Source organism: Leopardus geoffroyi, chromosome C1, assembly GCF_018350155.1.
Source record: "Leopardus geoffroyi isolate Oge1 chromosome C1, O.geoffroyi_Oge1_pat1.0, whole genome shotgun sequence".
Lineage (NCBI taxonomy): Eukaryota > Metazoa > Chordata > Mammalia > Carnivora > Felidae > Leopardus > Leopardus geoffroyi.
Genome location: NC_059328.1, coordinates 212,724,321 through 212,751,937, shown reverse-complemented (window position 1 = coordinate 212,751,937; position 27,617 = coordinate 212,724,321). Strand labels below are relative to the sequence as shown.

The 27,617-nt window shown below is 40.3% G+C and overlaps 2 protein-coding genes across 46 annotated transcripts in view; one reads left to right on the top strand and one right to left on the bottom strand.

The window, feature by feature from the left end:
* FBXO36 (F-box protein 36) overlaps positions 1–5,484 on the bottom strand; it is an 88,246-nt gene extending 82,762 nt beyond the window's left edge. For all 3 annotated transcript variants that reach the window (XM_045481632.1, XM_045481634.1, XM_045481633.1), the window contains exon 1: positions 5,276–5,484. In XM_045481632.1, the coding sequence (XP_045337588.1) occupies positions 5,276–5,371 (96 nt within the window). In that variant the 5' untranslated portion in view covers positions 5,372–5,484. The remainder of the gene's footprint in view (positions 1–5,275) is intronic.
* TRIP12 (thyroid hormone receptor interactor 12) overlaps positions 4,620–27,617 on the top strand; it is a 139,894-nt gene continuing 116,896 nt past the window's right edge. For 22 of the 43 annotated variants that reach the window (XM_045481631.1, XM_045481625.1, XM_045481630.1 and 19 more), the window contains exon 1: positions 5,904–6,008. The gene's annotated coding sequence lies outside the window, so the exon portion shown is untranslated. Of the gene's footprint in view, positions 5,002–5,903; positions 6,009–6,271; positions 9,851–9,982; positions 10,111–27,617 lie in introns of those variants that run through there. The other 21 variants (XM_045481624.1, XM_045481617.1, XM_045481614.1 and 18 more) reach the window with 11 other exon arrangements.

Genomic DNA, 27,617 nt, shown 5'->3' with positions numbered 1-27,617 from the left:
TTAAGGTGGGAGGTGGCTGAAGGGTGGTACCGGTCAGCAGGTGGAAGCCAATGTACGGAGCAGGACTGCTCAGAGTAAGTGTTTTCTGCTTCCATTTTCATTTTTCCTGCTTTTCTCTGATTACAAAAATAAATGCTCATTGTACCAAAACTCGGATCTTTCAAAAACACATAATGCAGGGGCCCCTGGGTGGCTCAGTTGGCTGAGCGTCCAACTTCAGCTCAGGTCACGATCTCACGGTTCATGACTTTGAGCCCCGAGTTGGGCTCTGTGCTGACCGCTCAGAGCCTGGAGCCTGCTTCAGATTCTGTCTCCCTCTCTCTCTGCCCCTCCCCAGCTTGTGCTGTCTCGCTCTCAAAAAAAAAAAAAAAAATACATAATGCAGGAAGTGAAAGCAATCACTAATTCCATCTCTGAGTGATGCACCTCAGCTGTTTCCTCTTACACTTATTTAAACGCCATTAACATTTATTAAAAAAAAATAAAACTACCCTGGTGGCTGTTTTTTCCTATAGGATATGTTTAACCCAGCAACTTGCTTTTCTTGCTTAAGATTTGGTCTACTGAAGAGATCTGGCACGTTGTTTTTTAAAAGGTTGCAGAGTATTCTACGGTATGAATGATTAACAGTTTAACCAAATTTCCACTAATGGAAAGATGCTTTTACCATTATTTCACTCTGGTGAGCTTCTTGCTCACAGATCCTAGTACTTATGTGACAGCATTTTCGCATAGAAAATCCTAGAAATGGATTTGCAGGGTCAAAGGGTGTAGGTATTAACATGTTTATTAGGCTGTACTTGAATCTTGTATCTTTACAATTGCTGTGCAGTTTTAAGTAGTACCTGCAGGATTCTTTGTTGCAAAGTCTAAACGTCAGTCACCTAGTTTTTTTTTTATTTTGAGACAGCCTGTGGGGGGGGAGGGGCAGAGAGAGAGAGAGACAGAGAGAGAGAGAGAGAGAGAGAGAGAGAGAGAGAGAGAGAATCCCAAGCAGGCTCCACACTCAGCATGGAGCCCGAGATGGGACTCAGTCCTACAACCACAAGATCATGACCTGAGCTGAAACCAAGAGTCCGTAGCTTAACCGACTGAGCCACCCAGGCATTCTCACCAAGTCTAGTTTTCATTCCTTTTTCAGAAGTCTTTGGAGAAGACAGTTTCCTGTCAGAGGTTGGCATGCGACCTCAGGTGTTTTCAGTCTGTCAGTGCTGCAACTCTAAAGCATGTCAAAAATATTGGTTATTTTGGGGGAAATGAACTTGTGGAATTTTTTTTTCAGATGACATTGCTTTAGGTATCTTATTGGAGTCTTTAGGAGGATTAAGTAAAATAGGTAAATTAAGGCCATCTATTATGCAATTCTTCCTCTTTTCATTTGCTGGGGTGACTATCACACGTTGCTGCTCCAGGGACAACCGTCTAACACAGGTGCAAGAGGCCAGTATCTGCCAATTCTCATCTACTTAGCTTACAGTTAATGCTTCCCGCAGTTTTCCAGTATTTGTCACATTAAACCTAAGCCACTAGTTGTGACCACCTTAAGCAATACTTCCATTTCAAGAGAACGAAGAAGATAGAATTTCAAGAGTCAAATATTGATAATAGTACCCTCCTGAGCCTCCTAGCCTAAAGTGATTTTTGTTTCCTCTGAACTCACAATTTATTTAAAAAGTTTTTTTAATGTTTATTTATTGTTGAGAGAGGGAGAGAAGGTGGGGGAGAGGGAGAGAAGGGGGGGGAGAGGGGCAGAGAGAGAGGGAGACAGAATCTGAGGCAGGCTCCAGGCTCTGAGCTGTCAGCACAGAGCCCGATGCAGGGCTGGAAACCACGAACTGCAAGATCCTGACCCGAGCCAAGGTCAGATACTCAACCGACTGAGCCACCTAGGTGTCCCTGGACTCGGATTTTAAAGCATCTGTGCTACTCATTAACTTGGCGATGAACTTCCTCTGTTCTTAAGAAAAAAAAAAAAAAACTATTTCAGTGTTTATATAAATCAAATCACTAACTGTTTGTTCCTACCTAGATTATATGCTTCAGAGAGGAGGGACTTTTGTTTGGTTCACTGATGTTTCCCCAGCATCTAGAACAGTACATATAAAAGGTATATAAAAGGTGTTTGGGCACCTGGGTGGCTCAGTCAGTTAAACATCAGACTCTTGATTTCAGCTCAGGTCTTGATCTCACAGTTCATGCCCTGTGCTGGGCTCCAAGGCTGCTTGGGAATCGCTCTCTCTCTTTAAATAAATAAACTTTAAAAGGTGCTTAACACATATTGGTGGAATGAAAGATGAACTCTCTTTGAAGGCAGAAATCTTATATTTTGCATCCCCAAAGTAAATGCCAACTTGCTGATTATAATTAAGCAAAGGGTCACGATTTAAGATTTTCTTAGAGGTGAAGTGTGGAATATCCCTTGCCTAAATAACATTCAAGGTTCTTTCCAGCTCTTACTATTAATCTACTAGTTTTCAAAGAATTAGAAACCAACATAAGAAAATATATTTACTACTAAAACTAGGTGAAAATAATTGGGTAAACCTTTGATTTAGAAAGCAGTGCATTGATTTTTCTAAGATCATTATAAAGATCGAATTTGAAGGGTGCCTGGTGACTCAGTTGGTTAAGCGACTAACTCTTGATTTTGGCTCAGGTCATGATTTCCCAGTTTGTAAGTCTGAGTCTCAGTCTGTAAGTCCCCAGCATTGGGGGCTGTGCTGTCACTGCAGAGCCTGCTTGGGATTCTCTTTCTTCCTTTCTGTCAACCCTCCTCAACTTGCACACCCTGCTTGCTGTCTCTCAAAATAAGTAAATAAACATAAAAAAAAAAAAAAATTGAATTTGAGAAGCCATATTAACCACAAGCTATAGTCTATAAGTTCCTTTTTTGGGAAAAAAACAAAACATCATAGCATCAAGTGGTTAACTGGGAATGCCTCTATAAGCATTAAAATATATATTTAATGTTACTGTATAAGAAGCAAAGAAATTATTTATGTACAACATTTGTATTCTGTGCTATACCAACCATGGTCTGACCCTAATGAGAGAGATACCTGTCTTCAAATCCATGTCAAATGTGCAATCATTTGAATTTAAAGTCAATAAAAATAAAAGCAGTGAAAAAGAATAAAAGAGAGAATCAGAGGGAAAGAAAGATCTATCTAAATCTGGGGTATATTTTGAATAACATACAATATTTTTTTAAAAATAAAAGAAGAAAGAGAAAGGAAAAATTTTACAAAGTCATTCCAGAAAAAGTCCATCTTATAAAACATAGTTTAATTCTAGTCTTTTAGTCCTTATTTATGTCAGACCACCTCTTAGTGGATGTTTGGTTTCCTGTGCTGAGACTTAGAAAAATTATCCTGTGGTTAGAAAATAGCATATTCTCAAGACGGTTGACTGAAAAGACTATTTTTTTGGCTTACTATTTTTTACAACAAATTTTACTTTAAAAAGAGAGTGAATTAATCAGATTTGAGATGAACTCTCACTGGTAGAACTATAGTGGATATATTCCATCTGCTTAAAAAAGAAAATGGATCAGCTTGAAAAGGATTTTTTATGGAAGCAATTGACAGGAAGAATAGGGCCTGAAATAAAAACCAGTTTTTGATCTGTTTAAAAAAAAAAAAAAAAAAAAAAGAAGGAAAGAGAAAAAATTAAGAATACTTGCATGGGGGGAGGGGGGGATTTCATAAAACACAGGCATGTGCCCAAGTTAGACTACAGAGCAAAGTCTGAACGACATCAACAAGGGAAGCATTTCTGGGGAAAACTAATGCCAGGCACTCTTAATGGTTAATTTACTAAAATAAAAAAGTAAACAACTATTCATTTGTTGAGGCTTACAACATTATAGACACTTGTAATACCAGACCTTCAAGAAAAAGAAAAATCTCAAAAAAATGTTTAAAAGACAAATTACGGAAAAGACTGTAAACATTAGAACATTTTAACTTACGTGAGGTAGATGAAAAGAGAAAATGAAGTATGACTATGGTGACATATTACTGCTTTCAATCACTAATGTTAGAAAGTAAGAAACTGTTAGGATCATACCTCTTAGAACAAATGGAAGATAGTCCCAAAATGTACAAAACAGTGAATTTCAGCTTTTAAGAAATTCTAATTAAATGTGTAAAAATTCCCCCCCAAATGTTCAATCAAATATTTAAGTTTGATAGGCTATCACGCTTTTATTACTGACACTACACTTGCAATATTTAAACATCTCAAGTTTAAACAATAAAATATGTATTATTTTTACTTTAAAAGATGCTTTTGAAGCTATAAAAAAAGCATTCTCTACCTACTTAAGGGCTCACGGGAAAACTGATGCAATATTCAAGATCTACACTAAAACAAATATATACAAAGTTCTAAATTTCATTTTATAGAAATACCATCTATTAAAGTACAAGGTGCTTTATCTCAGTGACAGGCTTAAGCTCATCCAGGAATCAGAAAACGGGTTCCGAGTGGAGGCCCAGTTCAACTTGATCATTTCATGGGCACAATAAATCATCCAAAAGCCCACCTTAAATAGCTAAAGTAGTCATAAAAATAGGCTGATGGTTACTTCACTCCAGCGATAACATAATCCTCGGTCTTATTGTTGTGGAGCAGATGTCATTATGGGTGGGGCCGACGCGCAGAGCAGCTGAAACATTTTTGTACCACCCCCCGCACACTTTCAATGGGATAGAAGGGGCTCCAAAAAGGTAAGGGGAGAGCTCTCAACGATCAATTCCTACTAGAAATAAGGAAGTTTTGATGTGGTCGTGGTACCCGTAAAGACCACAATGAGATTTTAAAAATCACCCATGATTAACTCCTACCCTGGAAAAGAGATCTTCCCTTTCTCCCCTCCCCTGCCGGCTCCTCCTTGGGACACTTGGCTGAGTCTTTCTTTCTCTCCTTCCCACGCTGAGGTGAGGCTGCACGCAAGCCGGGGACGCCTGTTTTTCTCTTCGCGCGGAGGGAACTCTGCGGGTAGGAACCCTCGGTGGCAGGAAGGGAGCGGGGTGCGATGTGGGGAGGCAGGAAAGCTCGCCAGGGACGAGCGGCCCTTGGGGTGGGAAAAGGCACGCGGACTACGGAGGAGCCGGCCGAGGAGGCCGAGGTGACGAGGGAAATCTCCCGGCTCGGAGCTGGGACCGGACGCTTCCGGCGGGCCACAGTCGCTCTCGGCCTAGCGGGGCTAGCGTTCCGCGCTCCACCGGGGCGGCAGGGAGCTTAGAGAGGGTAAACCGCGCCTCGCACTTGCCTGGGACCGGGTGACCAATAACTGGTAATAGTCTTTGCTCGGCGCTGGGCCTTGTCCTACAATTTCGAACAGAGTCTCCGGCAGCCACGACGCCATCTTGGGACGCCACCGCCGTCGCTAAGACAACCAGGAAGGGGCGGGGCTTGATTGGGGTCATGGGGCCAAAGCCCTAGTTTAAATCGAACCCGGTTTTGAGCTAGCAGGGGGTTTCTTCCTTAGGGTGATGGCCCCTTCTCCTAAGAGTCAGAGGGAACACTGATCCGTGAGATTTCCACCCTCAGGTCCCCGGTGACCCGAAGGGGAATTAGTTCCTGCTGCCACGGAGGGGAGGGGGTGACCCCGGCGGAGGGATATCAAGCGGAGCCCCACATTCCCCTTCCTGGTCCCTCGAAGGGATCGGGAGGAGAGCTCAGGCCGCTGGGAGAGTCACGCCGGGCGGTGGGGGAGGGAGGGGCGATGTGATGGGTTGCGTGTAGGCAGCGGGGCCTTACCCGCGGACGAGCCCGTGAGCCGGGGGCAGCGGGCAAAGTAGTTCCCGGAGGGTGTTGGAACGGGCGGGGAGGGAGGCGGCGCGGGCGGAGGCGCACGCCGGCCGCGGTGCTGCGGCTCAGCTGATAATTGAAGGGACCCGAGGAGCCGCCGCCGCCGCCGCCGCCGGGGGGGGGTGGGGGGAGCGAGTGGAAGTTACTGCCGCGCCACCGAGTCCGGACCGGAGACTTTGGGGCCCAACTAGGTAATTGGGGCGCAGGTCTGAGTGGCCGGGCCAGGCTTGGGGGAGGGGGTTGTACGAGGGGGTGAGGGGCTGGGGGGGGCGGCGAGGGGGGGGGGTGGGGAGGAGCTGGAACAGAAAGTCCCAGGAAGCCCGGTTGTGTCATCGCCGCGATTCGGCCCCCGCTCGGCCTGCTCCCGGCGGCGGCGGGGCCGCGGAAGGACCGGGTCGGGGGTTGACGGGCGAGACGCTCGAGGGAGACCGGGGCCGGGCGGGAGCGGGTGGGGGGGGGGGGAGGAGGGTTCGCTGGGTCCCCGCTCAGGCCCCCGCGATGAGGAGGGCCCTTCACGGAACCGGGGTAAGGCGTGCGGGTCTTGGGGAGCCCGGTGGTGGCCGGGGGGGCCGGAAGTGGGCTTTGGAGCTTGGAGGGCCTCTAGGAAGCGAGAAAGTGGGGGGCCGGAAGTGCAGGTGGGGGGTGTGAAGACGGCAAGGGTTCCCCGGAAATGGGATGGGGGGCCCGGAAACCGGGAGAGGAGAGGCTCCAGGGCCGGGGACGGCCCGGAAATGGAAACTAGGGAGCAGCTCGAGTGACAACAGTTGTGGGAAGCGAGGGTCAGAGGAGGGAGAGGCCGGAGTGACTTTAGACCGCAGTAAGGGGTTTCCTGCCAAGGGGGAGGGTTGTGGGCGGGCGAGCCCGGAGACGGGGTCTGCGCTGGGCTGTTTCTTTAGCCGTGGGAAGTTGAGGCTGAGTGAGGATGACGACGAGACGGGCGTACAGGGGGGCTGGAAAAGAGGCCGAGAAACTTGGCTGAGAGGAGCAGAGCATGCTTCTAAATAGATCAGGATGGAAATGGGGGGGTGGGGGTTCAGGACTTGGGAGGGAGGTGGACCAATTGTCACTCCAATCGTATTAGTATTCAAAGCGAGTCAGGCGATTAATTTATTTATATGTGGATTACATAAAACCTATTATATCGTTTGCCCATTCAGTTCACCCTCTCCTCCATCCTCCTCCATAGTGAGTGGGTTTTTAGTTCAGAAACAAGTTAGAGGGGACTTCAAATAACGAAGGTTGGAAAATCCCCGATCCTGTCCTTCGTGGCGCTTCCTTCCTCAGAAGAACAGAAATTCTTAATTTACTAGAGGGGAGAAAATAAAGATTTAAAAACACATGGAAATCGGGAGGAAATAACACATTTGAACGGCCGGGGCGGGTTGGGGGGGGGGGGACGGGAGGGGAATTGGTTACCCTTGTGTGGTAAGGAGAGAACGGAAGGGGCTGCTCCTAAACCCTTAAGACAGGTTGGTTGGTTTTTGATAACGTCGTTTTACTTAGGGGACGGTTAGCTTAAGCATCGTGTCTGGCGGTGGGTATAGTTTAATTGCTTCGTTAGTTAATTGAAGGAGGGACTGTGGCAGTGAGTAAACGTTCGTGTGTGAGGGGTGCGGGGGGTACGTTTAATAGCGCAGCGAATGTGTTCTGAGTGGCCGTCTAACTGCTCCCCTGCTGTCTCCTTTCCTAGTCGGCCTTCCCCGGATCCTGCCTGGGTTGCCAAATCACCCGATCCCCGGGCTTTACTCCGTTTTGTAGGCCCTTTAGTGCTGTGTTCAACTTTCTATTGCTCTCCAGTCTCTCCATAGATATTTTTGGCATTTCATTTTTTAAAGACCCAGGAAGTGGAGGCTGAGGATCTCCTCTCTAAAAACAAAACAAAACAAAAAATATAGGGTGGAAAGTTGAAAGAGCTATTGAGTGGGGCAAAAAACCGACGCTCTGAACAAAGGTCCTAGTTGTTGGAGGAAAAGGCAAGAGGCCTATATATGAGGCCTGTGTGTGTGTGTCGCATTTACACGGGGTGGGGTGTGTGTGTGTGTGTGTGTGTGTGTGTGTGTGTGGAGGGAGCAGCTAGGATTGAGGAATGGCCTTATCAGATTTAGAGACAATAAGTTGCAGATGGTTTTATTGAGATTTATTTTCATACTTAGATTATGCAAAGAGATCAGTATTGGGAATTTTAGAGTAAACAAAATTTCCAGTTCTTCATTTTGAAACAACCCTGCTCCATGTTCAACCCCAGAAAGATTGAATTGGGCTTTTACATCATCTTTGTGAGATTGTTGGCAGAGTTTTTATTTCATTTATTTTATGCTTAAGAGAGCATATTAACATGGTTGGAGGTTGAGGTTGTGGGCTTTGTTCACATCTGCCTTTCTATGAATGTGCCAGTATCCGTAAGAATTTAAGGACTGTAATAAACATTATCATTGTTTCTATTCCATTCCCAGTTTTTAAGGAGTTTGAGTGGTTTTTAAGTCTGCTCTGCTGACAATTACTGTTTAAGTTTGTGTCGTGAACAGGCTTTTTGTTTTAGTTTTTCATATACTTTCTAAGTTTTAGAATACTTCAGGCAGTTAGAGTTCTAGAAGCTGCTAAACTAAAATAATTATTTTAAAAAAGTGAAAGGGATGCTAGGCCAGTGTAAAATCAATGCTTTCACCTAGCAAAGTAAATTTGAAGTAATGTTTACTTTTCCATTCTAACTTTTAAGATTACTGCGTTAATGTTATCTACGTAAGATTTTATGATCCTATTTTAATCACATCATCCTAGCAAAGAGACACAAACTCATGGGAATTCACACACTGACAGTAGCTGTGTGACCTTGAGCTTTTCACTTATCCTATCTGGTCTCCAGTTATCTGTAAAATGGGGATGGGCAGTCACTATCTTACCTCACTGGGTGGTTGTGAGACCCAGTGGATACAATGGCTGTGAAAAATTACAAACTGCTAAATAACTGTAATATATTATCATTAGTTTTAGAAAATTACATTTGCTATTTGAGGCCATTAAGAACACTTAGAGCTTTTCACCAGTGATGGTGAAGGGTGGGGGGGCGGTGACCTTGATGTAAGATAAGTTACAGCAACTTATTTTTTTGAAACTGCTGTTAAATTGGTAGTGGAACTTGGGCCCAATTTCTGTTAAGTTACTCTTGGGTTGATTGGTTGGTTTTGGTTTTGGTTTTCGGTTTTTTGCATCAGCATGGTAGATTTCTACCATACTTTCTCCTGAATAAATTTGTTAATCATATTTAGAGAAATTTCTTTACATTTTCATTATTGATAACACATGTACCTGTTTCGGTTCGTGGCTCTTACGGAATTGACTTTATAATGTCAGAGTCTACAATGAAGGGAAAACCTTGCCAAACCTATTTTTTTTTTTTTTACAGAATTTAGGGAGGAGGTGTTTTGTTTTGTTTTTTTTTTTTCTTTTAGGTGGATGATGATCTTTTCGAGCAAATAGAATACCAGTTGCCCTTTTATTTTTCCATTTGCTGAGGAAATTTGATGGACTCCGGTTGAAAAAAGCAACCTGTTTGTTGCTTTTCATCTTCTCTCAGGTTCCTGTTACTGCCAGACTGACCTGCACTTTTCCTTTATTTAAACCATTTTAGGTTCACTTCAGCTCACCCCTTCCTAGCACTTCCTCAAACCCTTCTATCCCAGGATCTTTCCCATTTATTTCTTGGTTATCTAAATAGGCTCCATTTTGGGATTATAGTGTTAGATTTGTTGACATGTGTTGCGTTTGTTTCCTGACTGGATTATAGGTTTCCCCAAGTCCAGGATTATCTTGTATCAACTGTGTTTTGCATGAAGGTGCACTCATAAGCCTCATTGAAAATAACACCCATTTTCCTTCCCACTCCAAACCAATAATGTTAACCTAGTCTTGCTGACTATGCAACCAATCTTCCTGCTTGGAAAGTTTCTTGGTCTCAACAGATTCCTCAGGATGCTATTTGCTTTGGTGATCCCAGCCTCTTCATATCTTCCTGACTGCTGGAAAGGGCTTAACAGTAAGAAAGAATCTGATGGATATTATACAATAAGTATAATCTGTCAATTGTAATGTAATCTTGATGCTTGTAGTTCTTAACATTTGACATGAGCTTTACATTTGTGTATTTTCTTTCGTTGCCTCTGTATAGTTCAAACAGCTGTGTCACAGATTTCTTGAAGGCACAAACTCCTAGCAGTTGTTCTTTATAATCTCTGCCTGGTTTGCTGGGTTACTCTGACACATAGTGGGTGCTTGCTGCTACTTAACAGTAAATAGGTAAGTATACTTCTGCTGAACCAGTCTCTTGATTTTTTAAGTAAAATTTAACTTGGCCAGTGTCCTGGATTTTCAAAAATGCAGTTCTTTAATTAAACCCAATATCCTAACTTGATTTTAGGTTATTGGCAAAAGAAGTTGTTTCCTAGGCTGAAATAAGTCTGCTTTGTAGTTCTTCTCTGAGGCCTTTCAGCTTTGGGCTGGGATTCTTACAGTTTCATTAAACTGGATTGGCCAGAAGAAAAAGGAACTTGTCCATTATTCAGACCTACCTATTTTGTCTGAGTGTGCAGAAGCTATTGGTAAATAGTTCTGCAGCTCTGTTTGAATTCCAACATCATGTTAGTGGACTAGAGTGAAAAAAACTGCCTGCTACCCTGTCCTCTCATTAGTGAACAGCACTATTCAAGTGAACATCTGATTTGAGTGTAGACTTGGGCTGCAATCTTGACTGCCTTTTCCTCGGTCTTTGTGACCTTGGACAAATAATTTAACCTTTGTGAGTTTCAAGTACCTAATCTGAGCGTGGCTAATTGCCACCTAGATTTAATTGTCATTTGTATGCTAGACACTATTTAGGAGATTAGGCTCCAAAGTTAGATTGGAACACAGGGCTCTTCCTCCACTGGTTCATTGCAGCACTGACCATTGCCTCATTTGTTAACACCCTTCTACCTAGAGCATACTTCTGTTACATATGTAGACTTGAGAGTCTTTGAGTATATCATATTCCTTAGTCGATTATGAATTCCTTAAAGCCAGTCTTCCCCCTTTTTAATCCCTAGTATCTAGCACAGTGTCTGGCCTATAATAAGGAATCTTTGAATGCTTCTTGGAGGAGTAAGTCTTGTGAGAATAAAATACTACTGTAAGTGAAAATACTTTGTAAGGGTTTAATGTCTGTCTTGTTCTGACAAACATTTTGAATCATAGTTAATCCTAAAAATGATTATAGAAGTTTTCTTTTTAATCTGTTGATATGTATTTTAGAGACTGCAAGTTATTTTAAGTCACATATGAAAAAAATTAGGACAAGCCATTTATATTCTGTGATTGGCCCTTGTTTACATATAATAGTTGATCATTTAAATGCTAGATTGAGGCCCTAAATAGATTTTGACATAATGTGTGTATTAAGTACAAAGCTGAGTTTTATACCTCATTTGAGTTTATTTTTGTTTTGTTTTTAGAAAGGATGTACTTCTATAAATTTGGGTTACTACCCAATACATACTTTGAAGGCTATTTATAAGCTGAAGTGTCTATCAGCAAGCCTTCAAGACTTGAAGTTAAAGCATTTCAATGTGTATTTTAATCAACTTGTTGGCTGTGGTAACCAATGAGTTCTACCCTGACTTCAAAACTCCTACTCATTCCACCCGTGGGCAGCATTCTGAATAAATAGATGTACCTTGTGCTATAACTTCTTAAGGTCAAATTAACTCAATTTGAAGTCCTTATCCTGGTAAACATATGTGATGCCCTGGAAAACCCAAAATGAATTTTTTCAGGTAGCCCTTCTGAAATTCACTGTTGAGTTGTAATTTAAGCTGTTTTGTGTCCTTAAAGAGCAGGTTTGTGGAGATCATGTGGAGCTCCCCCTCCCCCTTTTGTTAATCTTCCTGAAAACCAAGTGTTTGTAGTTTCCTTGTAAGTAGTAAATATATGAACATGCTGTAACTTCTGCTACGGCCCCAGTATTTTATAATCTTGTCTGTGTTGCGCCCTGGGCTGGATGTGGGCAGATTGAGCTGTTCATTCCTTCTGAACACACTCCAGGAACCTCAGCATTTTTGCCTGGACTTTGACTGTTGAGTCCACCTGGACTGATACCCTTCTCTCATCTTGTATCTCTTGTGGTGACATTTACACATTTAACTTTTTCTTTGGGTAGCTACTGTAAGAGTTTTACTCTTCACTTCTTTCTTCCATAACGTTTTACTAGTTATTGCTTTCACCGTCTGCCTTAAATAATTAGTTGCTTACTTCTTCTTAAGTAAATTTTTGGCTTCTTGTGCTAAAGGTTTAATTTTTCCATGCCCACAGTGGCTGGCACAAGGCTCCTAACCTGCATGGTATATGGGCAGGGATAGAGTTTGTTTCGGTGACACATTGAGAAACTATATTATGAAGTATTATTAGCACCATTTGCCATGGTTTCTGTCTGCTTGCTTATTTTCGTTTCTCGGGGTTTGGTAGCTGAGTGTAGGATGCTAGAATATAAATTTTTCAGAATTAGGTTCATGAAAATATGCACTTAAGGGACTGATAAGACACTAGACCATTTTACTGACTTTGTGATGTTAGGTTTAGCATTTGAGAATTCTGTTTACCAGTAGATAAAAGCATATTTATCGATATGTATTTATCAAGTGCTACTGTGTGCCAGGTCTTTGCTGGGAGGAATACTGAAGGTTCCTGTCCTGAGTTTTTGTTTCATTTAGTTGAAAAACACTTCTCAAACTTGGTAACTATATATAGTATAGCGTTTAGCATCGAGAAGTATCCCGTAGATATTCTAAATGCAGGTTTTCTACGTTTAGGAAACCTGATATGAGAATCTAAATTAAGAAACAGAAGAATTAGGGCACAGAATTTGGCTTTACCGAATAAATTGTTGGAAGTACTTTCATTGTGCAGATATTTCCTCAGCAACTAATCCACGTGCATTTCTGGTTCCATACCAGGTTTGCCTTCGTGAAGAGTGCGGAAGACAAATAGGAGATTTATAAAAGATCTCTTACGTTGGAATGTCCTTTACTGTAAACGAGTTCAAACTATGATAGTAGAACACAACATTTAACATTGTGCATATTTGTTACTAAGTACAAAGTTGAGTTTTTTATACAGTGGGCCCTCGGAGGTTTAGAGAGCGATTCAGTCCTAGGTTGCAGTTACTGAGGAAGACTTGCTACTTGAACTGGCCTTGATCGTTTGGGTAGGTAGAGAAGAATGGGTAACTTGCAAAGGTGTAATTGAGGCGAGGGGCTGATGGGAAGCTAAACTGGCCCTTTGCAGTAGAGGATCCATATTTATGAGCTAACAGAAAATTCAGGCTGTGTTGATTGAGGTTCTTAAATGGGAGATCAAGAAATTAGCTTTAACAAATAAACATGTTGACTTTATTGTTAATCCCTGAATAGGCTGTGACAACATGAAAAAAGTGTACGGGCATATTTACTTTGTAGGTGAACTGCAAAGAAAAAGTGCTTTTAGATTTTATTTGTCTTTCAATGAAATTGCTTCCCTTTCTAGGACTGTATGTTATAGGCGTGTTTGTGGTAAGTTTTGGGGTGATAGAAGCCGTGGAGGTAAAACTTGTTGTTTAGTGTCCCTACTTAGTAGTTAGAATACTTCCAGTAAATAAGCAGGCGATGTCTAAAGGACTCCTGTTGCTCCTGTCCAGTCATGGAATCTTTAGTGGAAGCTGGCAATCATTTTGTCTTAACACATTCGTCTATTGTTTATTCAGAGATTTTTTTCTTTTTAAATTCAGAGTACTGGTCCAGAATTAATAACATGACTTTTTGTGAGTTACTCAGTAATGTCAGGTGTGAAAGAAACTTCTGCTAAACATCTAATGCAGTAAGAGAAAAAATGATGTTTTTAAAAAAGCACGTTGTGGCTTAAGTATTTACATACTTTTAAAAAGTGCAAATTAATATTCCCTGTTTCATCAAGCTAAATATCTTGGTAAAATATTTGCATAGCACTCCAGTTGATGTATTAGTAGACTGTTATACCTTTTTCAAGAGTAGGCAAGATAGGATTTCAAAATTGGGAAATGAAGTTAGATGGTGACTGGAGGGAAACTGAAGATGCAGAGAATAATTCTTTCATTCAGGGGTCTGGTAGCAGTAACATTTAGCTTTCTTCCAGCAGCTTTTCTTTCTAGAATATTCTCGTAGACTTTGCTGACTGCAGTTTGCATTCATTTTATTTTTATGGGGAAATAGCAGAGATGCTAGCAGTTAGTGCAAATTCATGAATTAAATACCTGTTCAAGTTATAGAGTGCAAAATTTGTGGGATTTTGTGGACTGTAGAATAGAGACATTTGTGAAGGCTGTGTATTTTACTGCTACAAGAGACATGGGTGTTTTTTAATGTAAGGTATTCATGCAGCTGTCTAATTTTTCTTTTAGTAAACCTATATTTCCATTTCTTCTGCCCACTTGGGGAAAGCAGCCTCGTCTCAAAAGGGAGTTAGGGACTTGACATCTCCCCCTCCGTCCCTGACCCGCAAGCATTTCTGCCTTCCTCCCAGTAGATGGCAACAATTAGGCTGATTTTTGAGAAGAGTCCGTAGTTCTTACCTTTGTGATCAGACTTGTTCCTAATTATTTCTCAAACGTCTTTAGGAACTTTAGTGTTGATTTACATATTTTGACGTCAGCATACTTTTCTCAGAAAACTAAACTGTCAGTTGCAGAGTTCATTCTTTCTTCTACTTTACTCTTCACCCCGTCTTTAAGTTTGCCCTTCCAGTTGCTGCTATGAGGTAAGACTTGGGGAATTTCAGCCTTTGGTGTGGCCGTGTAAGATAATCTGCTTCTGCCTCTTTGAACCATCTAGTATTACTTTTCAGCTGCCTGTATATTAGGTCAGGCCATGTTTTCTCCAGGTATCTTCTCATTACACACACTAAGTTTTCTGAAAGGAATTTCGGGAGAGATAAGACACTATCATTTGGGATCTTTGTGGTGGCACTAGTTTTAAATGATACCCAATTTATGCTTCTTGAATCAGTTAAGGAATTGGTCAATTTAATGTTGGCTGCAATAGCAGCATTTCTTGTCTGGTGGATGGGCCTCCTGCTTCTGCATTTACTTCTATTCAGCGTGTGTTAGTTTTTTTGTGTGACTGAAAAAGAAAAATAAGATGATTCATAATGCACAATTAACTTTTCAGAGTTTACTATATTTAGAGATCCCTAGAACTTTTTTCAGGATGCCTGCTGAGTTGATTTAAATTTTTGATGTGAGAGTAAAGGATTTGGGAAGTTTCCATATTAAGAGTTTTATAGTTAGGAACGTCCTAATCTGTAGTTCTTTTAAGGAACACATAGAGACTTAGCAAAACAATAGTTCTAAAAAAAATTCTGCAATTATGTTGTTTTATGGTCCAGTATTAGAATCCTGGTCCAGTAGAAAAAATTATGTTGGTTTCAGCAGCTGCTGTACTCACACCTAGAAAAATACTAATGTAAAGACATCTTTGCTCTCAGTTAAGGTAGTCTGAAGTTAGCAGTGGGCATAGAATTAATGTGTATAAATAATCAAAGGGTATGTATTAATAAATATTTTTGAATACTACTGACTTAAAGTCCTAGATCAAGATTTGGGATTCTGAAGATATGTAAGATGACCACATTTAACTCTAAAATCAATTCCATGTTGTATTTCTGATGTGGCTTTCACTATAGATATGTATAATGTAGCCTTAGCAGTCATGGTGTGGGAGATTAATGGGATAAAAATAAAGAAAAAGGCTTTATGAATCATAGCAACCAACCTCTGTTGCATTCTTCCCTTAGCTCAGTGGTGTGTAGGTCAGTATCCAGGGGGCTGGGATGGGAAATGAAGAGGTGGGTGGGGTGGGGATGGATAGGTAAGTGGGTAAATAGAAGAGAGTTGGACATTCTAGACCAGAAGTGTAATGAAGGTGGGTGAGTGTCTGTGTCAGAAGAGGATGTCATTTTTGGTGGCCAAGGAGAGTTAATTGTACTGAGTAAATACATTCTAGATTCTGTGTTTGTTTTAATCGTTTTTTTGCCCCATAACATTACATAGGGAGAATGTACCATATTCTTCCTATGCTTTGAGTATCCTATGCTTTGAGTATCCCTACGCTTTGAGTTATTCATAACCCCAACTGGGATAACAGGGATTATATAAATATAGTATAATGGAAAATGAGATGGAAGTATGAGTCAATTAATCAGTGCATACATTTACGTGAACATTTCTCTTTTTAAAGTTGGCATTTTTATCATGAAACTTCAGTCAGTTTCCTCGGACAATTTTGCTTTTTTATGGCTATACACATTTACATATTTTGAAGGCGGTGCCATATAGAAAATATGGGCCTTGAAGCCAGAAACTCTGTATTTAAGATCCTCCCTGTTCTAGCTATGTGATCTTGGGTAAGTCATTTAAACTCTCTGAGACTTCGCTTTCTTTTGAATAAAATGGGTTGGTATTAGAATCTTGCATAGGTAGTATATACTTGATAAATGGGATAGCTGCTGTTGTTATATTGATGAAGAAAAAAATGTATATTAATTTGGAAAGTTTAGAGGAAGGCTTATACCCTGTCTTCCAGAACCAGGGTCAGTAAACTTTTTTTTACGAGGTGCAGGACAGCAAATATCTTGGGCTGTGTGGGTCATGTAGTCTCTGTTGCAGTTACCCTGCTGTTGTGGGGCAGAAGCAGCCACTGACTTTGTTTTAATGAAAGTGATCTACAGGGTGAAGCAGCGGTCCTGATTTGGCCTGTGTGCCAGTTTGCCAGCCCCCGTTCCACAGTATTACTTGCTACCTTTACTTTGTTCACAGGAATTTGAAATGGCATCTATGTGTTCTAAAGATCGTGTGATAATGTCTAAGCGATGAAGGAATTTGGTGTAAATGGCTAAGAACAAAGACTGGGATTTCATTTAAACCCTGGCTCTGATACCATTAACTTTGTGACCTTGGGTCAGTGACTTTATTTCGGCTTTAGTTTTTCCATTTGGAAAATGGGAATAATAGTAATACCTATCGTAGGCTTGTTGTGAGGATTAAATTAATGTGTAATTTAGTGTGTAATTAATGTGTAATGTGTAATGTGTAATTTATCTGTAGAATAGTGGCTACTGTAGGATAAGTGCTCGATGTGTTCTTATTTGTTAATAATCATTCTTTTTGAGAGGAAGCATTTCTATTTTCCTTTGTTGATTGTCTAAAAAGAGGTTTGAGAAGATGGGTTTCTCTGACATCATCTTGGAATTACGTAAGTGGTAGAGTCTTAAGGTTGAAGGAGATAATTTGATAGGTTCGGTGGACTCAACAGCAAGATGAATTTGGTCCCGGTTTCCCGGTTGTTTGAACTCAAATCGGACAAGTTATTAAGGTGCAAATTATAGAAAAATCTTACTTTACAGGATTCTTTTGAGTTTGTAACGAGAGAGTGAAGTGCTTAGCACAGTACCTTGTTCACAGTGATGTGATCAGATGGTAGTTGCTATGGTTACAATTTTTTTTGATTAGGTATTGGCTCCTAGAAGGAGTTTAATAGTAGCTTTTATTCTATATAACAGAACCATATAATAGTTCTTTTAAATGATGGCTTATTGTCACAGTTGCTGTAAATGTCTAAAATTACAGTCAACAGGGTGTGAATTTATTGTTTTTCAGATGTTATAATTTAGGTGTTAGTAAATTTAATGGACAATTAAAATGACACTTTAAAGATTGAAAGGAAAAGTATCCTGACCTGGACTAACATGAAGTGTTTGGAAAAGTTTTTTGGGGACCGTATGTACATCTGATCCAGGTTCAAAGATTTTATCGTTGCTAATTATAGTCTCTTTGACTACTAATAGTTTCAGTAAGGTCAGTGTTAGATGTGTGATATGGCTTAAGGTTTTTTGTTTTGATGGCTTTTTGATATAACTTCAGACTCCTAAAAATGTTGTAAAAGTAGTGTAAAGAATATCCCATATTCCCTTTATCCAGTTCCAAGGTCAAATTTTTATATCGTTAGAAGAGAAGTCTTTTCTCTTTTAAAAGTTTTTTAATCAATAAAAAGCCTTTTTTTTTTTTTAAGGAAATACATGTAAAATCGGAAAAAAGGTCAGTGCAGTGAACACTTTTTTTTTTCGTGTGGCTCTTTACCAGTCATTAATACACTTGTTGACTTTTCAGAATGTTGCGAATGGGTTTTGTTCCTGACTCTAGGCTATCATTACTGAACATTACTATTGGCAGTCGGACCCTCCTAAATAGCCTGCTTTTTAAGGAATTACTTGCTTTGTACAGTGAGTGCGCCTTGCCCCTCCCTTGCTGGCTGGTGGTCTTGTATATGTTGCAGTACTCTGTGTGTTCCCCCTACTTCCCCTGGCTTTTAATATGTGTTGAGTTGCAAAATCACTTCCTAGAATTGTGCATTAAGCAAGTAAGTTCTGAGTGAAGGCTTGCGTTGCGTGGCTTTAAGAAGGTGATAATTCTGGTAGCTCATTTTAAAGATGTATTCTCAGCACTTTTTAGTGGAGGGGATCAATAAGACCTTTTAAAAAAGATACTTTAAACTGGTTTCTGTAAAGGGTACGATAAGTGAGAGCCTTATTCTGCAACAAGTAAGGGCCTATTGTGTGCCCTGAAGACCTATTGTACAAAATCTTTTGCCCTTAACTTTCAACATATAATCTTTTTTTTTTTTTCCTAAATGCCTTCTCTGCTTTTGCCTGCTATTCCTTATTAATGATTCCTTCTGTCTGTGCCTGCGTGCTTGAAGAGTCTTAGGTGAGAGGACTTAAACATTAAAAAACCCAAAAAACCACAAAACACCTCTTCTTGGATTTATTAAAACATTTTTTTTAATGTTTATTTTATTTTTGAGAGAGACAGCACGGGCAGGGGAGGGGCAGAGAGAGAGGGAGACACAGAATTTGAAGCAGGCTCCAAGCTCTGAGCTGTCGGCACAGAGCCCGACGTGGGGCTTGAACCCACCAACCCTGAGATCGTGACTTGACCTGAAGTTGGACACTTAACCCACTGAGCCGCCCAGGCGCGCCCAAAACACCTCTTTTTAAAGAGTAGTCTTAGATTTATAAAAAAGTTGGAGAGATAGTTACCTTATACTCCTCACCCTGTTTCCCTTTTCTTAAGATCTTAGCATGAGTGTATTTTTGACTCAATTAATGAACCAGTATTGGTAGATTATTACCACCCACACTTTATTTGGATTTCCTTAGTTTTTATCTAGTGTCTTTCTGTTCCAGGATCCTGGATGGATTATGTGAGGCATTTATTTCTGATAATAAAGTACAGTTAATAAATTTGAATAAAGAAAAATATAAAGAGAAAATTAAGAACCCGTCCATAATGTTTCTACCTGACACACCAGTGTAAACATTTTTGTGTTTTTTTTCTAGCTTTTAATAAAAAGGGGTCCATGTTATGTTTTTCCCCATGCTGTTGTTATATGATGAACATTTCTCTGTTTTGTTATTCTTTATTGTTTACTTTATATTTACTTGTCTAATTGTTTTGGCAGATTTTTAAAAAACTGTTGTTAATACTTTAAGGAACCGCTTTGTACTAAGTTTTAGAATGAGGGGTATTTATCCATTTGTATTAACTTGGAAAACATTCTTGTGTGTGAGAGGTGTGCATGTGTGTGTATGAGACAGGTGTGTGTGTGTGTGAGAGAGAGAGAGAGAGGTGTGTGCACGTGGTAGCGTTTGGTGGGAGAGTTAGAATGCTCCATGGGACTCCTTTCTGTTCTCCCTCTCGCCAACCTCTCTGACCTTAGCTCTTCTTTCACCTTTTAGTGGCCCTTTGTGCTGCCTGGAATGCTCTTCTAGATCTTCTGCATCTGTCTCCTCATGTCTGAGGTCTTGGCTCAGAAGTTACCCCTCGAAGAGGCCTTACTTGGCCACCCTATCCATAATACATAATAATCCCTTTGATAGGAAGTTTCACCTGCAGGTAATAGAAAACTTGACTGGACCTTAAACAGTTTGAGGTTTATTTTTCCTCCTATGACGTGGTTCAGGTATGCAGTGGTTCCAGCAAGGATCAAACTCTGTTTCTGCTCTGCCACTGTTAACAAGTGGTTCTCATGGACACTGCATAGCTGCGTGATGGCTTGAAGTCATTATGTTCATCACATTTGAGGCAGGAAGGAGATGTGGGCCTTTTTATTTATTTATTTATTTATTTATTTATTTTTTAATGTTTGTTTATTTTTGAGACAGGGAGAGACAGAGCATGAATGGGGGAGGGTCAGAGAGAGAGGGAGACACAGAATCAGAAGCAGACTCCAGGCTCCGAGCTGTCAGCACAGAGCCCGACGCAGGGCTTGAACTCACGGACTGCGAGATCATGACCTGAGCCAAAGTCAGACACTCAACTGACTGAGCCACCCAGGTGCCCCCCCCCCTTTTTTTTTTTTTTTTTTTAAAGGAAGCTCGATGCCCAGTGTGGGACTTGAACTCATAACCCCAAGATCAAGAGCCGCACGTTCTATGATCCAGCTGGCTACCTCCTGGGGCCTTTTATTTAAAATCCAGAAAGCAAAAGTATTCCTAGAGGAAGCCCAGCATATGTTACCATACCTCTTATTGGGGAAGAGCTAGGGTATACCTCTGTTAAAAACAAATATGAGTAATGGTATTGTTGTATGAAGATAGGTTTAAACCACTGATTTTTGAATTCTTTGGATCTGCAATCCATGATAAGAAATGCCCTACTTTGCATTTCCAGTGTATGTGTAGATATGTGTATGCAACTGAAATTTCACAAACAGTACTTAAGCATTAGGCACGCTATTTTCTATTTTCTATTTCATTTAAAACCTCTGATTATGATCTTTTAAGTCTGAGAATTCTTAACCTTTTTTTGTGGTGTGGACCCCTGTAGCAGTCTTAAGCAGTACACTCCTCAAAAAAGTATTTTTAAATCCTGAAATAATTGCATAAGACAAAAACTCCAATATATCAAAATGTTGAATCTATCTCTTAAACTGCTAAACTAGTATGTTGTAATGCAGTAATATGTTTCTTTATTTTCACTTTCAATAACATGATCTAGCAGCTGTTCAGAGTAGTGATGAGTGTAAATGATATCTTGAGGTATGTGCAACAATTGTAATGTGATAGGATAATATCTGTGATTTCTCTTGGTGCAAGGCCAAAGGTACTGCCAATAATGCTGTGGTTTGTTGCCTATTCATGATGGAGGGAAATGTCAAATTTCAGTTAGAGGTTAGTGAAATTATATTCTTTAATCCAAGTTCATGAACTCCTGATTATGAACCCCTGGTCTTAATTGATTTCAAGGCTCTAATCATGCAGTTTGAGAAAAAATACTGGCTTTGGCCCAATCATGACTCATCCTCTAGGGCCAGGGGAGTAGCCTACTTCCTCAGAGGTGAATGGATTTGTACCCCCCTATAAGGCAGGATTCTTTTAGCAGGGAAAAGAGTGGGGTACGTGCAATTAGGGTAGGGAATGTTATCTTCTGCCTTCTCCTGCCTGTAGTCCCCCCTCCTTTATTCTTTCCAATTGTTTTAATTTTCTTCCTGCGCTATCCAGTGTTACTGTTTCTGCCTCCCCAGTGGAATGTAAGTTTCCTAAGGGAGAGACTATTTTTCCCTTTCTCCTAGTGCCTAAGGCCTAGGAACTAGGAAGCAGGGTAATCAAGAATTGAGCAGCTGAGTGAAACCTGTGGACTCCCCTATACCGTACAGTGAGTGTGGGCCTTGGTGTCCCCCTCCTCCTCCCTTTTCCCCTTCTCTCAAAGAAACAGGTGTGACTGATGTAAAGGCTCGAATGTGAGAAATGTAGGTAAAGGCCCTGCTACAAAATGCTTCACACACATGAGATGATTCTCCTGGTGGACAGGGGTGTAAAATGACTTGCGCTCATCTGGTTCCCTGCCTTGCACTTTCAGATCTGTGGGTGTATTTCAAATAGTTTGTAAGCCAGGAACAGAGATAGTTTTTCTTAATTTGTATAAGAGGAATAAAAAGAAAATTATTCAATAAAGAACTGTAGTCTAAGGACATTAATCTAAACCTCCCTGGAGTTAATAGTATGCTTGCCATCTTTACAGTTTTTTTTTTTTTTTAAACTTCAGGGCAATCTTCCTTTCCTTTTACTTATTTTTCCCTTTTTTTAATTTTTATATTATTATTTTATATTATTTTTTTAAGTAGGCTTCATGCCCAGCGCCAAGCCCAACTCAGAGCTTGAACTCACAACCCTGAGGTCAAGAGTTGCAACAACTGAGCCACCCAGGCACCCCTTTCTTTCCCTTTTTATCTATTTTATTTTTTAAAATTTATTTTTTATTTAAGTTTGTTAGAGCGCACGCATGTAAGAAAGGCAGAGAAAGAGGGAGAGAGAGAATCCCAAGCAGGCTCTATGTTGTTAGCACAGAGCCCAATGTGGGGCTTGATCCCACAAACTCTGAGATCATGACCTGAGCTGAAGTCAAGAGTCGGACTGCTTAACCAGCTGAGCCACCCAGGTCCCCCTTTAAAGTAATATTTCTGACTTAAAAGACACATTAATGCCTTTTGCACAGTTGGGCCACAAAATTCTGTTGATTGAATGCATTTTTATGAGTCTGCGTATTTGTCTTGAATATCTGCCTCTCAGTCTTTAGGGTTTGTTAAAGTTTTGTTACAAGGTAAACTAGTACTTCTTTTGGATCACTGGACTTGTGAGTCCTAGAAGAACTTCATTTGGAACAGATAAGTTGGGTTTAATTGTTTTGTTTGCTTTAGAAAACGTTAATAATGCTTAAATTGATCAAGTGTGAGATACTATGAAATATAGTTGTTAGTTCCTATGTAGGTACCTCTGGTTTTCATTTTATTTTTATATTTAATAGCAATGTTGGGAAACAGGAAAAAGCTATTGACTTCCTAAGCAGTGTAAGGACTATGAAGGAAGAAGGCATCATTTATTAGAGAATAGAAAGATGTATAAGTAGTGAAGAAATTGGATTATCAGTCAGATTTAGTAAATGCGTTAAAAAATAGATTCCATTATATATAGGAGTATTTTCATTCTTAACAAACGATGATTATTTGTCTTTAAATGTCATTTGGTTTGCAGTACCTTTCAATACCTATTGGGAAGAGTCTAGCATGTTACATTTTGTTTGTTGACATATATGAAGATCCCAAAGCAACAGCTTTGGAGTTTTCCTTTTTATGCAATACTTCGGAAGGCAGGAACCACTTTCAAAGCAGAACAGAATTTTTAAAACTGCTTTATCCAGATAATGTAATTCATATGCCATACAATTCACCCATTTAAATTCTACAGCATTTTTAATATATTCAGAGTTGTGCAACCATCACCACTGTCTACTTTCAGAACACTTTCATCGCTCCAAAATAGACCCTGTACTCACTGGATTCTGTACATTTTAGTTTAAGTTTTAGAATTGACAATTTGGAGATAATGTGCTTTCTGTTACTTAAAATCATACCAGGTAAGACCAGTCTTGCCCATTGTGTAATGTGGGACTACACATGGGAACCCCCTGTTACTTGGATTTGTCCTCCAAGGAGAGTTCATCCCTTATGATAATTTTTCTATTTGAAGTTATTATTAGTTGAAGTTAAACATCCTATTAACTAGAAACTCTGCTTCTTTGTTGGCTGTAACAGTGTCACCTGAACAAGGCAGGATAGGAAACTGTTCTTGGAAGATGCCACATGTACTTCAGAACCAAATTCGGAGGGCTAGTTCTCCATGGTAGGGAGCAACTTAGGAGTTCTTTCTGCTTTTCCAAGGTAGAAGTCCAACTAACCGGTAAAAATTGAATTTTTGATTGGCTTCTACAGACTAATATCCCTTTTCTTATTTAGAATTTTATACAGAATGTTTTGTTTTAAAACACACCTATTAACACTCTACATTACTGTATCTGGAATGCGGTTTAGTTGGAAGTGTTTAGGTATGATTTCTGTCTTTGGAGTGTCTTTTGTCATTTCTGTTGTTAAGGTGTTTTCAGACTCTCCTCTTAGACCCTAGCCGGCTATTTTCTGTTCATTCGTTCGTTCATTCATTCATTCATTCATTCGTTCATTCATCTATGTTCCTAAGTCCTTCTGAAGCTGTTTCTCTGTCTGAAATGCCCTCCTTGCCTTCCAGTCCCTCTCTCTTCTGGACAAATACTTGGGTTTTTATTTTTTTTTTATTATTATTATTTTTTTTTAAGTTTATTTATTTTGAGAGAGAGCGCAAGCGGGGTAGGGGTAGAGAGCGGGGAGAGAGAGAATCCCAAGCAGGTGTCGTACTGCCCGGGCTCTGTAGGGCACACGCTCGTGAGTTGTGAGACCATGACCTGAGGTGAAACTGAGAGGCAGACACCTAACGACTGAGCGAACCCCCCGGCTGCCCCGCAAATACCTTCTTATCCATAAGAGTTTTCCTGCTTGCAGCCCTGGGAGGTGTATTGCCTCCCCTAAGGAAGGCTTGGGTTGTTCTTTCGTAATAGTTCTTCCAGTAGTAGTCTACTAGTTTTCATTCTAGGTACTTTACAGTTTGGTTTTTCATTGGTCTGAGCTTCCCAGACTTCCTTTAGGTCTTACATGCATGTTACCCAAGATTCTAATAGCATCATCACTATCTGCTCATCTTCTCTGTTTTTATTTATTTATTTATTATTATTTTTTGAATGTTTACTCGTTTTTGAGGTAGAGAAAGAGACAACACAGCAGGGGAGGGGCAGAGAGAGAGGGAGAACAGAATCCGAAGCAGGCTCCAGGCTCTGCGCTGTCAGCACAGAGCCCAACCTGGGACTCGAATTCACAAACCGCAAGATCGTGACCTGAGCCGAAGTTGGACACTTAACCGACCAAGCCACCAGGTGCCCCTCCCTCACCTTACTTTAAAAAAGGGCCAGGGCTAGCTGCTGTCTCAGCACAAAATGAAATCTTCCTTAACCCTTTAGTCACTTGGTTTATTCTTACTGGTTTTGTGATTCTTTTTTTCCGGGAGAAACTTAATTGTCCTGTTTTATGTTTTGGTATTACCTTCTCTTTCTACCTTTCTTCCTAGTTTTGCTTTTTTTGTTTTTCCTTGTTTTTTTTGTGTGTTTGTGTGAGAAATGACTACGCATAGAGTTTGGTTCTCGTTTCGTTTGGTTCTCTTTTTCTTTTACTCCTACTGCAAGTGGGTACTTGTATTAGTTGTATTTCATCTTAATATTTTTCTCCCTTAAATTTTAATAAAGGATGGGGAAAGAAGATACTGAATTTTGATTCCTTGATACTGATTTTAGCATATTCAGCAATGCTATTTAGTACGGTTTTTAGAGTGGTATGTTATTTTAGTGTTACTGTATGTGTTACCACTTAATTTTGAATTTTTTTCACTAAGGGTTATATGTAGTGTATTACAAATGGAAAGTCACAAACTAGGTTTGATGCATACTTTTTTTTAATTTAAAAAATAATTTTTTTTTTTTTTTAACATTTATTTATTATTGAGAGACAGACTAGGGGAGGGGCAGAGAGAGGAGGAGAGACAGAATCTGAAGCAGGCTGCAGGCTCCGAGCTGTCAGCACAGAGCCCGATGGGGGCTCGAACTCACAAACCGCGAGATCATGATCTGAGCCGAAGTCGGATGCTCAACCGACTGAGCCACCCAGGTACCCCGATGCATATACTTTTAAAAAAGGCATTGTATAAGTAAATTCGTCTGAGAGGAGACTGGAGTTCTAATCTGGTTTCAATTTTAGATACTTGAGCATAGTTGGATTTCCTTTTAATCTCTTCTGTTAGATATGAGTAATCTTGCTATAGTTCTGGAATTGCTAGGACTAAAGAAAGACATGTGTTAGACGTATACAAAGTATTCATATAGAACAACAATATACAAAAACTTAGTAGTTTTGTCTTTGTTATTGGAGGAAACACTGAATCTCCATGAATGAGTTGGGATTAAAAGAACATCTCAATTTGGAGGCCTGAAAAGTAAAGTAGGACTTAAAAAAAAAACAAAAAACAAAAAACTCTAAGCATTAATTGAACACTGGGTCACCTGGAGCTGTTGGTTACTTGAGATCGACTAACTACCCATCTGTGTCTCATGAAATCTTTTAAGGATGGAATCAGGAAGCTGGGCCTCAGGAACAACAAACTGAAACCAACAGTTCAGATAGTCTTACCTGTTGTCTCTACCCCGTGTGTGTCTGCTTTGTCCCTTTCTCTCAAGACTGCTTCCTAATGAGGCTGTGTTAAACATAGCCATTATAATGCCAGGCTTTACCCTTAACAGTCTAGGTACCCAGAGAATCTTGGGGAAGGACTCTTGAGTAGTCCAGCATAGGTCATTTACAGTCTCCTGAGCCCTAGTTAACTTGTGGGTGTTGTGGGATATAGGGGCTTATCATGTAGTATGTGGCAGCTTCTGTAGGAATCTGTGGGAATACATTGCATAGAGAGAAACAGATGAAACGTGGTTGTCTAGTATGCGTACCCCTTGTATTTAATGTCGTATTTCAATTTGCAAAATGCCATGGAGCTCTTCAGATCTCTTCTGTAATACGCAGAAACATTGAGAAATTTAAGGCAAGATTTTTTTTTTAATGTTTATTTTTGAGTGAGCGAGCACAAGCTGGGGAGGGGCAGGGCAGGGGTGGGGGACAGAGGATCCGATTCGGGCTCTGCGCTGACGGCAGAGAACCCATGTGGGGGCTCAAACATATGAACCGTGAGATCGTGACCTAGCTGAAGTCAGATGCTCAATTGACTGCGCTACCCAGGTGCCCCATACTTTAATGTTTTTATTTGTTTATTTTGATGTTTCTATTTATTTTTGAGAGAGACAGCGAGTGGGAGAGGGGCAGAGAGAGGGAGACACAGAATCCGAAGCAGGCTCTGGGCTCTGAGCTGTCAGCATGGAGCCCAACACGGCGTTCGAACTCACCAGCCATGAGATCATGACCTGAGCCAAAGTTGGACGCTCAGCCAACTGAGTCACCCAGGCACCCCTTTAATCAGTTTTTAAAACCTTACTAGATAGTGTATGTTCATTTACATTTATCTGTCACGTTTATTTTTGCAGTACTGTATCTGGGGTTATTTTATTGCTGGTGGAAAAACTCAGTTTTTAATCTGACAAAAGCTTAATTCTTAAAAGATGATTTCATATGGTATAGAATTCTCAGTTGGCACATATCTTTAGTGTGGTGAAGAAAATAATTCCACTGTCTTCTGGCTTCCATCATTGCTGTCAAGAGGTCAGCTGAGAGTCTGTAAAAAATAATTCTCTCCTTTCCTTAGATAGATTTTCTCTATCTTTGATACTTTGTCATTTCATTCTGACATGTCTAGGTAAATGTCTTTTTATGTATCCCGTTTAAGATCATTTGGGTTTCTTGAGTTTAAGCGTTGGTAGAGAACACCAGTGAGAGCACCAGTGCTAGAAGATTCCAAGCCATTAAATGTTTAGATATGCCTCTACAATGCCTTCATTCTTGTACTTCTGCGATTGTAAATGTTATGTTTGAACGTCTTACTTTATCCTCAGTATATCTTCATTTTTAATCTGTTGGCTTCTGTGTTGAATTCTGTGTAATTTTGGTCTTAATGCTTGTTGCCAGATCTGTCTATTGAGCTTTATTTTTATACACATATTAGAAGTTCATTTTGGTTTTCTTTCATACTTGTCCTTTTAATAGTTCCCTTGATACCTTTGGCTTTTTTTTATTAAAACTTTTTTAATGTTTATTTTATTTTTGAGAGAGAGAGCATGAGCAGGGGGGGTGCAGAGAGAA